The following is a 13,084-nucleotide window of genomic DNA, read 5'->3' as shown; positions in this document are numbered from 1 at the left end:
AAAATTATCCACTTAGTCCATAAAAAAAATATTTTTTAAAAAAAAATAAATAAAATTATACTTATTAATTTGTAAAGACATTTTGGTCAGTTCATCATAAAGATGGATGAAAATCTAAAGGAATGGGCTAATTGTTAGACGATCGTTAAATTAGGGGGCTAATTGAGCAGAATAACTTGAGAAATAGGACCTGCAAACAAAGCGTTAGCACTCCGATGCTCAAGTTAATTTGGGATTTAAGAATAAATATATGTAGAATAAATTTGAATGAGCAAAATCTTGAATTTGATTTAGCTACTGTTAATTTTTATTACATCTGATTAAGGTGTGATATCCACTAATTAAGAAATGAAAAAGTAAATCATATGCAAAATATAGTTAACAGTTGCGAGTGAAAAGAACTAATTATATGATTGTCATAGTTGTGCTCCTTATCCAATTTGATTTCTTTCAATTTTTTGTGTAATTGGAGTTCTATGAACCGGGCCCAAAATACCAGACTTCATCACACAGAATTTGATGTGTATGACTTGGATATGATACAACAATATGAAATATCGAGATCAAGGATTAAATAAGGAAAAAAAATCCAAACAACCTCTTATGATATCGTAAATGAAATTACCTTCTTATAAAAAAATAAATAGCGATTTACCTCTCTATATATTTTAAAATACAACAACTTACCCCTCTATGGTTTTTAAAGTGAAGCAATTTACCTCCTTATATAAGGAAGTAAATTGCTTCATTTTAAAAAGTATAAGGGGTAGATTGCTATATTTTTTTCATAAAACGGTAATGTGCTCATTTTCAATATCATAAGAATAAATTGCTATTCGCCCATTAAATAAGTATGAATGAGCATGAGAGAATTTATTAATCCACATAAAAACCAAATAGCAGAAACAATGGAAAAAGTTTTTATATTGCCTTATCTCTTGGAACTGGATCAGTCACCAGCTCTTCCACAACCACGTGTGGATGGTACACGTGCGAAACATAATTCTTTCCAAAGCCAACGATTTTATTACAATAACTTGTGTAATTTACTTGAAGCAGGTTATTGAAGTATCTTGTGTGATTGGGCTCATTCAAATTTTATTTGATTAGGTTATTAGGATTATAGTTGTGATAGGATATATAAGAATCTTGTGCAATGGATTCATTCATGTTTCATATTTTTTTACATATTTTGGATTATGAAATATTAAGGTTTTAATATTAAATATTTGATAAAATAAGCATGTCTTACGCTACATTAATTGAACGCGGCTTCAAAAACATACATAATCAGTTATTTTTAAAAAAAATGCAATGAAAAATTTCTAATAATTTAAATTAATTAAATTATCATGAACATTTCTTGAAATTTTAGTAATTTCATCATAATATTTTTAGTTTAAGAGGAGTGAATTAATTCTTTTTATTTTTCATTATGCCTAAAATTCATTTTTGCTTAAAGACAGCCCAAATTTTTTTGAAATTATAAAAATTTTTGAAACGTGTCAAACACGCCCGTGGCGTGTCCGACATTGTATTTCTTTTTTTCTTTTATTATTTTTGGAAACGTCGATGCTATGTTCGAGCTGTATCCATGTCCAACACTACATAGAGTAATTTTTTTATAGATGATTCCCGTCCACTTTGTTTCTCTTGTTTGTTAAATGCAAACTTGGGATCACAACTTAGCTATTGACCATTACATCAATGGAACATTTCAACATCTTGAAACAAAACATAAAGTAAAATATAAAATAGGGACCATAAATTAGCTATTAAATAAGCATTATATTACAAATATATCTTGGATGACATACAAGTTTACATTTTCCCTTACATCAAACACTATTGGATACAACTAACATATCCAATATGGTTCCACATATAGTGTATAAAATTCCAAAAATTTCGTAAAAATAGCACTTAGGGAAGGTTTAATGCTTGAAATTAGGATAAGAAATTACCCCCATGATTAGAACAACAAATTAAAAAGTGGGAGGAACCAAGATTAAGACAATGCAGATGTTCTTGCTCCTTCTCAGGTATGCAATTTCAACTTCCATGCATCTTGATTTTTCAATTGCATCATGGAATTTCAGCTTCCATAAGGTTTATGCAATGCAATAATCAGGAAATCACCTCTTGACCTTGCATACATGAGCTTATCTTCTCCCCAAAAGAACCTGTATATAATCATCTGTATTGATCGCCTTGGAGCATCATAACAATCTTTTCCCGTTTGTCCCAAGCTAGAACGAGCTGGCTGCACATCACCTGTTGGCCTTTTTGTTTGTGTTGAAGAAGAAGAGATTATCATAAATATTGGGCTTTCAGTTTCAATAGGTGTTCTTGGAGCTTCACTGCCTCAAACGATCAACGATTGCTGTCTGTTGAGCTTCTTGAACACACTGGTCAGTAGTACACTCATGTAGTATGAAGGGTAACTAATGTGGAATCAGTAAACTGATTAGGCTATATGGTTTAAACAATCTTTGACAGTAAGCCTTAGACTGCATTTCATATATATCTCTAATCAGAGGAAAACCACCAACTGAAAAGCAACTCAACATGATGCTCATCAAGCCATAGAGGAACTCGTATTCTCCACACATGTTGAATAACTCCACCACAGTGAATCAGTTTACAAACAGGAAATACTCGTGCTAGTAAAATTTATCAAGATGATATGTCGAAGTCCATGAGTTTTATTTGTCTCATTGCTGCAATATCATAAATGTAGCGATTCTATGACCTCAGAAAATTGAGTAACCTTATAGCCAAGCTTAGGTTACATTCCAGTGATTGTTTCAGACATCACCGTTGCTTCCATTAAATGGGCAATGCGTAAAAGTCCTCAATTTTCAGAATGGCATGAGAGCAAAAATGGAGCAAGATTGCTGCTGTGTGTGCTGACCTGAGAATCTGTAGCAGCAGCCCCTGAAGAGTTGTTCCAGTGTGCTTGTTGAGTACGGATCATCGAAAAACGAGCTGGACAACATGGTGATGATTTGTCATCACTGTCTGGATGGAACAGTTTGCTTTCTTCCTAGGTAGGATTGCAAAGAACCATGCATCTGGACATGTGGTGAGCACCTATGCAAAAATTATTATGTCAAATGATGAAACGCTTATATAAAAACTCATTTTAGCAGATCAAATATTAAACATAAATTTCTATGGTGTTAAAGCAAGTTCTTATAATCAGTCATTCTTAAGAAGCTAAAGTATGAAGTCTATCATATGTGAAGACTCTGTTCTAGGCATTTATACTGTATTAGTTGTTTCAGCCAACCACTACATACTTAGATTTCTATATCATAATCAACCCGAGATTTCTGAGATTTCTGACATTATGAAGAACTGAACGCAGGGGAGAAATGATTCTTGATCAGACAAATGGGGACTCATTAAGAACTCTATGCATACCTCAAAGTGCAGTTGTCCCTTCAGCAATTAAGTCTTTGTTTGAGAGGCGGAGATAAGGTTGATAGGATCAATCATGGGGTACAAAATATCAATTTCACTCCATTATACTTGACATCATCTAGGTTTCCCATACTGCGCGTTAGCTAATCAACAATGTTTCAATGATAAAAAGTCGTGAGAATATAATGTTGCGGGCACAAAGCCGTATGTCCTCTACAAGCTCTCTTTATGTTGCCAAACACGCTTATGAACTTAAGCACTCTCTGGATTTGCCGTCTCCGTAAGCAATGGAGGGAAGGACTTTAGATTACTCCCCTAGCGGTATCGTTTGAAACTTAAGCAAGCCATTTTCTTGGGCAGCTCTGATGGATACAGGGACAAATTTGAATAACTTACGTAAGCTGTAAGAGAAGTACCAATAACAAATTATAAAAATGACAGTTACATAATTCTACGAACGGTGACATTTCGGGAAGGCAAACAAAGCAACAGAAAGATATCATATAAGCAGTGGCTTTGCTGGTGGCCATTCTGGGAGTGCTATCATCTAGCAAAAGTTCAAAAGGGAGGAACTGTCCCACACCAATACACTCAATAATCATAGGTGACAACTGACAAGATAAAACAGAGGCTCGAGTCTGGAGGTAATAATTGTATACAACATATCACAAGTACATGCAGAGAAATATATGGTAAATGAGGCCTCCATGAGAAGCAGTTATAATGCATACCACATCTGAAAATTTGTCAAAGTAAAGCAAAAAATAACAGACTTTTGAGGACAAATTATGACAAAGAATAAACAATTAGAAATATGACCAACTATTAATTTAGTGATAAATTCCACTTATTTCCTCAACAGGTTAAGATACAAGAGCAAGAAAAATGAAGTTAAGAGGAGTTCCCAAGATCGAGCTCTTGTTTTCTCAACTTAGCTAAGAAACTAAAACTACTCTAATAACAAAGAGTGTAATGAGATGGCGATTGACATCAAGAAGTTGTAAAATTTATGTACACTTACTCTAACCCCAAGGAGTAACCAAGCACAAGAGGTCCAGAAAACCTAGAATGAGGTATCAAACTAGTAGTGCTATGCTATCAATGGCTAAAGGCACATTGGTGAGACACCCTGAATCAGAACATAATCCAAATGCCTGGCGCATAGGGGCCACTTGGCCTCTTGGACTTACACCCAATAGTATCGGGCATATGCTCCAAGCGCCCCCGGGGCATCCCCAGTGCAATCTCTCAATATCCAAATTTGAGAATATGCTGGTTTAAACTTAATTTGCTTCATTTTTCTAACAAAAAACTATTACCACCACTAACTTTACATTTTACACAACAGAAGGCTCAAGGGCCACGCTAATTTATGGATTACTTCAACAATTGGAATGAAAAGTTGAAGTTTGAAAGATTTCTATAAGCCAAAAAATATTATAAAAACCCTTCATCACTCCCGCACAACCACAAAACCACGTTCATGCTTCCCTAAAGTCACCCGAGATTTTAAAGTTAATTTATGTGCCTCAACCTCCTCAAGGTTGAACTTTCTTATTCTTCCGGAAAATCTTCATATAATAATGGTGGATTCTACCTTTTTCTTTGTAACAAAGGTACATGTTGTCTCTTTTAAGGAATATTCATCTTATTTCTAATGGTTTTGCTATTGTTATGCTATATTAGTTGAAACATTATCTTACTTAAGTCTTTTTATGGTAAATTATCTCATAAGTTTTTCTGTAAAGCTTTTGAAATATTTTGCTCATTATTTAATTTTTTTTAAATTATTTTATAATCTTTAAATATAAGTATCAAATTTTGCTGGGGGCATATGCTTCATGTGACAGGGCTCAGGCTCCTTGCCTTGGTCTTTCAGAACACTAACTTTAACGCAAAATTGGAAGTAAAAGGAAACGAAATGATCAACTCAATTTCATATTTGGAATTGGAACTCCTGGGACTCATTTCTAATAAACATATATAATTATGCCCATTTACATAGTGAGTACTCCAAATAAAGCATCAACAGTTCACACCGAACTGAAAACACTATTTATAAAGATATTAACCATTGATTTAAAGGGCTTATTCATTGTTTTGAAAGCGGCAAGCCAACAATTGCCTGAGAACAATATCAAGATATATTTGGCCACATTTTTGCTCCCATCAGACATGCAAGTATAAAGCCAAGTCCTAAGAAGTGGGTGAGATATCATGTATAACCACGTAAGCGCTACAGAACCTTAGTACTTTTGAGTTTTAGCACTCTCCCATGGCAGTCATATTATTTGCACTACATACAAATGAAAGTGGCTAGCTAACTGCCTTTTTTTCAAACTTTTTCTACAAAACTCAGATGTAGTTCCTAAACTAAAAGGTTCAAGTTTGAAAGACTTCTATAAACCAAAAATATTATAAAACCCATCACCACTCCCGCACAACCACAAGACCACGTTCATGCTTCCCTAAAGTCTCTATGGTCCATTGTCTTCACCCATATGATTTTTAAAGTTAATTTATGTGCTCAACCTCAAGGTTAAACTTTGTATTCGTTCGTAAAATCTTCATATAATAATGGTGGATTTTACCTTATTTTATATAATACAAGAACATGTTGTCTTGTTTTAAACAATAATGGTGGGGTGTCAAACAATGTTCTAACCTGACCGTAAAGATTCAACAAGAATGGTTTTCTTCAAAAGCTTGCTACTGACTGAGGTAGGTGTTCGCCTGCAAAATCCATCCACATGTTTACCAATAATCACCACAAGAGCATTGGTTATCCATAAAACGATGAAATCGATTGTTGTCTCTAACTATGATTTCTCGGTGAACAATCCTTGATATGAACTTTATTGCACTATGGCAATCCACACAGACTCTAAGATTTTTTGTTATCCTGATAGGGACTCCCGGAGGGAGGGCAATAAGGCCAAATGCAAGTGCAATCTTCTCACTGTGGTTCCAGACTTCTAATTCTTTCTCTTCATCCTCTAGATCGTATAGAGCCAATTTGGTATCAGGAATATATCCAGCAGCCTTCATATCTTTCCTTAATTTGGCTAGCATTGCCTGAATCTCATAATTTCTACTATGCGATGTATCCTTTGCTTGAAAAACGTGGATGCAATTCTTAACAGATATCCAACTACATCCAGCCCCCTTCTTAATCCCCACATCCTTCATCTCCTTCCTCACAAGATTTGCCTCATCCCACTGGCCTGCAGCAGCAAACATATTTGATAGGAGAACATGATTTCCAGAATCTTGCGGGTCAAGTTCAAATAAATTTTCAGCTGCTATCTTTCCCAGTTCTGATTTGCTATGCATTTTACAAGCACCTAATAGAGCTCCCCATATTGAAATGGTAGGACGAAATGGCATTTGGCTTATAACTTGATAAGCATGTTCCACCTGCCCCGCTCGTCCTAACATGTCCACAATGCATGCATAATGCTCAGCCCCAGGACTAATCCCATACTTGCCCCTCATTGACTCAAAGATATTCATTCCCACATTCACCATACCACCCCTACTGCAAGCAGTTAACACGCACACAAAAGTTACATAGTTAGGCAGCAACCCCTCAGAACCCGTGCAATTAGTCATCTCCTTGAACAACTTCAATGCCATATCTGCAAGTCCTTGATGAGCATATCCACCAATCAATGCATTCCAACAAATCAAATTTCTCCTAGGCATCATGAAGAAAGCTCTCTCACAATCCTCAATACTCCCACACTTCCCATACATGTCGACCAGCGCACTCCCAACAAAAATGTTCTCATCAATACAAGCCTTTACTGCCAGACCATGAACCACTCTCCCTGCTTCAAGTGTTGCTAACCCCGCACATGCACTGAGCACACTTGAAACCATAAAGTCACTTGGCTCAACCCCTGCTCTCCTTGCCTGCAGAAACACCTCACAGGCTTTCTCTCCTATATCATTCTGTTCATATACCACCAACATCGAACACCAAGAAACACCATTACGCTCACTCATCTTATCAAAAACTTTCTCTGAAAACCCAACTTGCTGGCATTTCCCATAAAAATCAATTAACCCATTTAAGACCGAAATGTCAGCCTCATGCCCTCCTTTAATCAAATACCCATGCAGCTGTTGCCCTTGCATCAATAACGCACCATCAGAGCATGCATTCAAGTAAGCACAAAAAGTAATCGAGTTCGGGGCAGCCTCACTATCACGTAAAAGTTGGACGAACTTGCGAATCGCCTCCCGAGGATTCGCATTAAGGACCGCATTGGAAATACAGGCATTCCACGTAGCAATATTTCTATACGACATTTCATCAAACATTTTGCTCGCCTCAGTCAAAAAACCAGTCTTCGAGTACATATCAAACGCGCTGCACGCGACAAACACATCATCGATAAAAAATAGTTTAATGGCAAGCCCGTGAAACTGTTGGCCGAGAATAGGTGAGTGAAGTGATGTTGCCGCTTTAAACAGACAAGGAAACGTAAAATCATTAGGCTGGATGCACTCTTGGCGCATAGAAGAAAAACAGGAGAGCACAGAGGCAAAATGACCGTTTTGGACATTTCCGGAAATCAACGAAGTCCAGGTGACGACGGAGCGGAAATGGGGCGAGGTGAGGGAGAGGATGGTTTGGGCCGTTTCGGGGCGGTCGAGCTTGGAATACATGTTGATGAGATGATTCGAGAGGAACGCATCCAGAGCTAGGCCCAGAGTTTTGATGACCTGAGCATGGGCAGCCCGGCCCAGAAGGGAGGAGTGAGCAGACACGGCGGACTCCAGCAGCGAGGCCAGCGATTTCGGGCTGAGGAAAGGCATGTTTATGCAGTCTTGCTACCGTGCTGTTCATTTAATTTCTAGTGTCGAAGAATCCAAGTGTTTGTTCAACTTTTATAGGACGTTCATAGTTCAGAGCAGAGTGGTACTCATTGAGGCAGCAGCCATGGATGTTCGACTCCGAGTTTGAACTCATGAAGAGGACGGCTAGTTTGATTTGGATTATATCCACCAATTGTGTTTGATTTGGATCTTAAGGTTAGTTTTTACGTGTCAATATTATTGGTGAATGCTACATTTAATATTTGTCTCAATATTTTGTTTTCGTAATAAATAAAATTATAATTTTTAAGTAAAATTTAATTAACAGAAAATGATGTTTACTAATTAAGCTGGACATGGCATCCGGGTCGAGACCCGGTTCGGTTTTCCCTTGAGGGTTCTAATAGGGTTTTGTGCATTTTTCACACTCAACTCTGTGCACAAGGAGTTTCCTCATTCTCAATCTGATGCGGTAATTGTTTGTTTTGTATTCGTGTTTTTGCTGGTTCAAATTCGATGTGAGAATTTGGATGATGAGGGTTTTAATAGTTTGTCCTAAAACATGGTAATTTGGATGTATTCCTTATCTTTGACTTCAGCTTCAGCTCAGGGTTCTTCGAATTCTTTTGGATGTTCTTGATTTGTGTGGTGGGTTCTTAGAAAATAGATGGTTTTGATGTGTTTTAGGAAGAACTTTCGTTATCATTTCGTATTAGGTTTTATTGAAAAATGACTCGTATACCAAATGCTTGATTTCCTTTGATGGATTGGTTTGGTGTCTTCCAAATGCAGGAAAAATCACTTGGCTACTTGTATGCCTTTGATGTTGTAGTTCCAATTATGTATTTGTGATCGCTGTCGGCTATAGTTGGATCTGATATTCATTGGAATTGGTGCTTTGGATCCATTTATTATCATAAATCATATATCAGCTGGTGCCATTACTTCTCTTGAGGCTAAGGAGGAACATAGACATGAATTTGAGGCGCTTCTTTCGGAGATCCACAGTTACCAAACTATCAAAACTACATGGTATGGGATTGTCCTCATACTCTTCCGGTTACAGATTCGGTGCAATCACTAGCAGCTGCGCACCCCCTTTATTTCATCCATCGGGACCTCATCATGCCTCATGTTCCGGAGGTGGCCCTAAAAACCCAATATTTCATAAGCCTTTGTGCAGATACATTCACACTGCACAACAAGTTAATTTAAATGACTCATCAAATAATGTGGAACTTGAATCAGAAAATGATGCTACCATGAATGAGTTCTTATCCAGATTTGTTTGGATAATGTGTAAAAAGCTCTCTGAAGTTTATCCTGACTGTGACAAGAACACGATTGATGGGATGCTTGTGATTATTGTTGAGAAGGTTGTATAAGAGATGGAAAAGGGTGGCCTTGAGCAAATGACTGGATCTGCTGCATCAACACCGTCTGAGGATTGCAGTGAGGATTTATGGAGAACAGTATGGGATGTTAGCAATGTAGTTCTGCAAGACATGGAAAAAGAGAAGAAAAAAGAGAAAATGAAGATTTTTCTTCAGTCTGAGGAAGTTAAGGAGATGTACAGGTTTGCTGGTGAAGTGGGCATTCGTGGGGATATGCTAAGAGAGCTCAGGTTCAAGTGGGCTCGTCAAAAAATGGAGGAAAGCGAGTTCCATGAGAGTTTAGAACGACTTCGGAAAGTGGAAGCCCAAACAGAATCTCCAGGGCAAGAGCATTTGAGAAAAGAAATTGCTGTTGGAGAAGAGGGGGTGGGAGATAATGATAATGTGGGTGAAGGTAAACAGAACATTGTCTCTCTTCCGAAAAGACATGGGAAGATCAAGTACAAGATTTATGGACTTGATTTATCTGACCCAAAATGGACTGAGGTGGCGGATAAAGTTCACAAGAGTGGCGAAGTTGTGTGGCCTCAGGAGCCAAAGCCAATATCTGGTAGATGCAAACTTGTTGCTGATAAGATCCTCTCTTTACAAGAAGCAGATGATCCTGCTCCACTTTTAGGCGACTGGATAGGCCTTCTCCAACCTAGCAGGGTTGACTGGATTGCTTTTCTTGATAGATTAAAAGAACAGAATCCTCATATATACTTCCAGGTATCAAAACTGTGCTCTTTCTCAAATTCTTAAGCTTAGATCATAGTGGTTTGAGGTTGAAAAAAGTTATTTTTTATGAAGATACACATTTCTTTAACGCTGGTGTGACCAAGTTGTGCCTCCAACATTGTCTTTCTTTAAGAAAGTTACATGTTCCTAATAAAATTCCGTATCGGAATGTTTAAAATTTATTAAAAATGTGATCTAAAGAATCATGCTTGAAGCACTTAACAAATATAAATAATACCAATGTAATTCCATCCAAGTAGTATATGTGTTTGTCATACATTTGGAGGAGTTTTAAGCATTCAGCCAACCATTAAAAAGCTTTGTATAAACATCCTTATATTTTGTCTTAACTGGAATAGACTCATTTATATTCTTCTATGTGGATGATACTTAAATACTTTATTCTCATTCAGATTTATGATCTTATAGCTTATATTCTCAAGTTTGAATGGAATATGATTAGCAATTTAGCTCTACTTGCTAAGTGCTAAAGTCTGATTATGTTCTATAAAAAAATTCGTCTTTGATGAATTTGAGACTTTAAATTATACTAGATATTTTTTGAATAGTTAAGTTTTTCAATCAACATATAGCATTGTGAGAGTTCCTCTCCTCTCTCTTTTAAATAATCTGTTAGTCTGACAATTGTGGAATATTTAGATGGGCGAATGGCTTTAGTGATTGGATCATTAGCCTCCTGATAGATTTAATTCACACATTATTTTGATGTGTAACTTTTAGTTCTCAGTTCATTTGTGTGGTTTGAGTTTTCATGCCTATACTCTGATGAAGGCCTAATTTATTAAAGCATAGAGTGATTGTATATTTGTTGCTGTTTTAATATCTAGCGTTTATCTACTACTCCAGCATGCATACATAACTAAGTGAAATATTGCAAGTAATATATATAACTGCGGGTATCCGAAAATTCATAGCTAGAATCAGATCACTTATTGCACGAGGAGACGCAGGAATATATTATGTCAGACATTATTGAAATTTCGGTGCTTTTGTATATTTATGACACTTAACTTTGTGTCTGAAATGCTGAATGATTCATGTATCACAGCACATTTTTTAAATTTTTTCAGGAAATATGTTAACTTTGCCTTTACCTTCGCTTCCCCTACGCCCAGATCTTTAGGTCCCATGTGTTGCTTATGGAATTAGACAGGTCTTTAAGAAAATTGTGGGCATTAAACCCCATGTTTTTGTCTTTAAGAAAATTGTGGGCATTAAACCCCTTGGTTTTGTCTTTAAGAAAATTGTGGGCATTAAACCCCATGTTTTTGTTGTTTCTATCTTGTTTGTGTTTGTGTTTTTATTTCTCAGGTAAAAGAAAAGAACAGAAAGAAACATTCTTCTGACTTCTAGTCTTCTGTATCATGATTAATGTAGAAGATGGTCTCGATTTTTCTTTTTATAAGTTTAGACCTCAGCTTGATTACCTTTAATTACATGATTTAGATTGCAGAACTTGTACTTGGTGAAGAGTCCTTTGACGCAAACGTACGTGACTACTCAAAACTGATCGATGCTCTTGCTAAAGAAAATCGCTTGGAAGATGCCGAAAGAATTCTGACAAAAATGAATGAAAATGGAATTCTTCCTGATGTTATTACGTTAACCATTGTAGTTCACATGTACTGTAAATCAGGAAATCTTGATCGAGCCAAAGAAGCATTTGAAAGCTTAAGGGCCCATGGCTTTCAACCTGACATGAAGGTCTACAATTCGATGATCATGGCCTATGTGAATGCTGGTCAACCAAAACTAGGTGAGTCTTTGATGAGAGAAATGGAAATGAGGGACATAAAGCCTACGAAGGAGATACATATGGCCTTGCTTCGGTCCTTTGCCCAGGTCGCTGATGTTAATGGAGCTGACCGAATTTCCACCACCATGCAATTTGCTGGCTTCCAGCCGAGTCAAGAATCCTGTGCATTAATGGTTGAGGCATGCGAGCGAGCCGGTAACCTGGACCAAGCTAGGCATAATTTTGATCAGATGATGAAACTTGGGCACAAGCCAGATGATAGATGCACAGCAAGTATGATTGCTGCTTATGGAAAGAAGAATTTGTTGGATAAAGCCTTAAATCTTTTATTGGAACTCGAGAAGGATGGAATTGAGTCTGGGGTTGCTACTTATACTGTTCTTGTTGATTGGTTCAGCAAGTTGGAGCTTTTTGATGAAGTTGAACAGATACTGGATAAGATTGCCGAACAGGGGGAGGCTCCTCCGTTGAAGCTCCATATAAGCCTCTGTGACATGTACATTAAGTCTGGGGCTGAGAAGAAGGCGCTTCAAGCTTTAGGAGTTGTGGAGTCAAAGATTGAGCAACTGGAGTCTGCAGATTTTGAAAGGATTATAGATTCACTTAAAGCTGGCGGGTTTGTCGAGGATGCTCGAAGGATACATGTAATGATGGAAGCCCGGGGATTTGTACTATCTGAGCCATTGAAGGTAGCTCTAACGGCATCTCGAGCAGTGGGAACAAGTCATAGAAACAAGTACTCGCCAGAACAGAGATAAATTATCAGATAGTTCGGTTATCAGCTATAAGTCACGTCTGTTTATAAGAAAGCAAAATGATTATTGAGTGCTGAGGCTTCATTAGATTAGTGGCACTTCACCTAGACATGTAGTGAGTTTTACCGTCTGTTTGCATGTATGTTCTTTTTGTGCCCAAACCATGTAGTTCATCAATTTTAGAATCA

General features: G+C 37.1%; 2 protein-coding genes across 4 annotated transcripts; one reads left to right on the top strand and one right to left on the bottom strand.

The window, feature by feature from the left end:
* Positions 1-1,768: 1,768 nt before the first annotated feature.
* Positions 1,769-8,464, bottom strand: LOI1 (Pentatricopeptide repeat (PPR) superfamily protein). 3 transcript variants are annotated; one of them, XM_011082439.3, is made up of 3 exons: positions 6,092-8,464; positions 3,427-3,827; positions 1,769-3,093 (listed from the first exon to the last, which is right to left on the bottom strand). In XM_011082439.3, the coding sequence occupies exon 1, from the start codon at positions 8,248-8,250 to the stop codon at positions 6,181-6,183; it is 2,070 nt and encodes a 689-aa protein (XP_011080741.1). In that variant the 5' UTR covers positions 8,251-8,464; the 3' UTR covers positions 1,769-3,093; positions 3,427-3,827; positions 6,092-6,180. The 3 variants fall into 3 exon arrangements, with proteins under 3 accessions (XP_011080741.1, XP_011080742.1, XP_020550438.1); XM_011082440.3 differs by having other exon boundaries at positions 3,427-3,788; XM_020694779.2 differs by lacking the exon at positions 3,427-3,827.
* Positions 8,465-8,582: 118 nt separating this feature from the next.
* Positions 8,583-13,084, top strand: LOC105163911 (uncharacterized). Its single transcript, XM_088881454.1, has 3 exons — positions 8,583-8,722; positions 9,043-10,355; positions 11,832-13,084. Exons 2-3 carry the CDS (start codon positions 9,639-9,641, stop codon positions 12,897-12,899), a joined length of 1,785 nt encoding a protein of 594 aa, XP_088737580.1. The 5' UTR covers positions 8,583-8,722; positions 9,043-9,638; the 3' UTR covers positions 12,900-13,084.

This window comes from Sesamum indicum, linkage group LG6 (genome assembly GCF_026168435.1).
Source record: "Sesamum indicum cultivar Baizhima isolate 11 linkage group LG6, ASM2616843v1, whole genome shotgun sequence".
In the NCBI taxonomy this organism is placed as follows: domain Eukaryota; kingdom Viridiplantae; phylum Streptophyta; class Magnoliopsida; order Lamiales; family Pedaliaceae; genus Sesamum; species Sesamum indicum.
This window is presented reverse-complemented; position numbering and strand designations above follow the sequence as displayed.

What these genes read in the sequence shown, in the direction of transcription:
- LOI1 (XM_011082439.3), bottom strand. Translation starts at nt 8,250, where the DNA reads ATGCCTTTCCTCAGCCCGAAATCGCTGGCCTCGCTGCTGGAGTCCGCC.
- LOC105163911 (XM_088881454.1), top strand. Translation starts at nt 9,639, where the DNA reads ATGGAAAAGGGTGGCCTTGAGCAAATGACTGGATCTGCTGCATCAACA. An exon ending in ATCCTCATATATACTTCCAG is followed by an intron (nt 10,356 to 11,831) that starts GTATCAAAACTG and finishes TACATGATTTAG; the next exon opens with ATTGCAGAACTTGTACTTGG.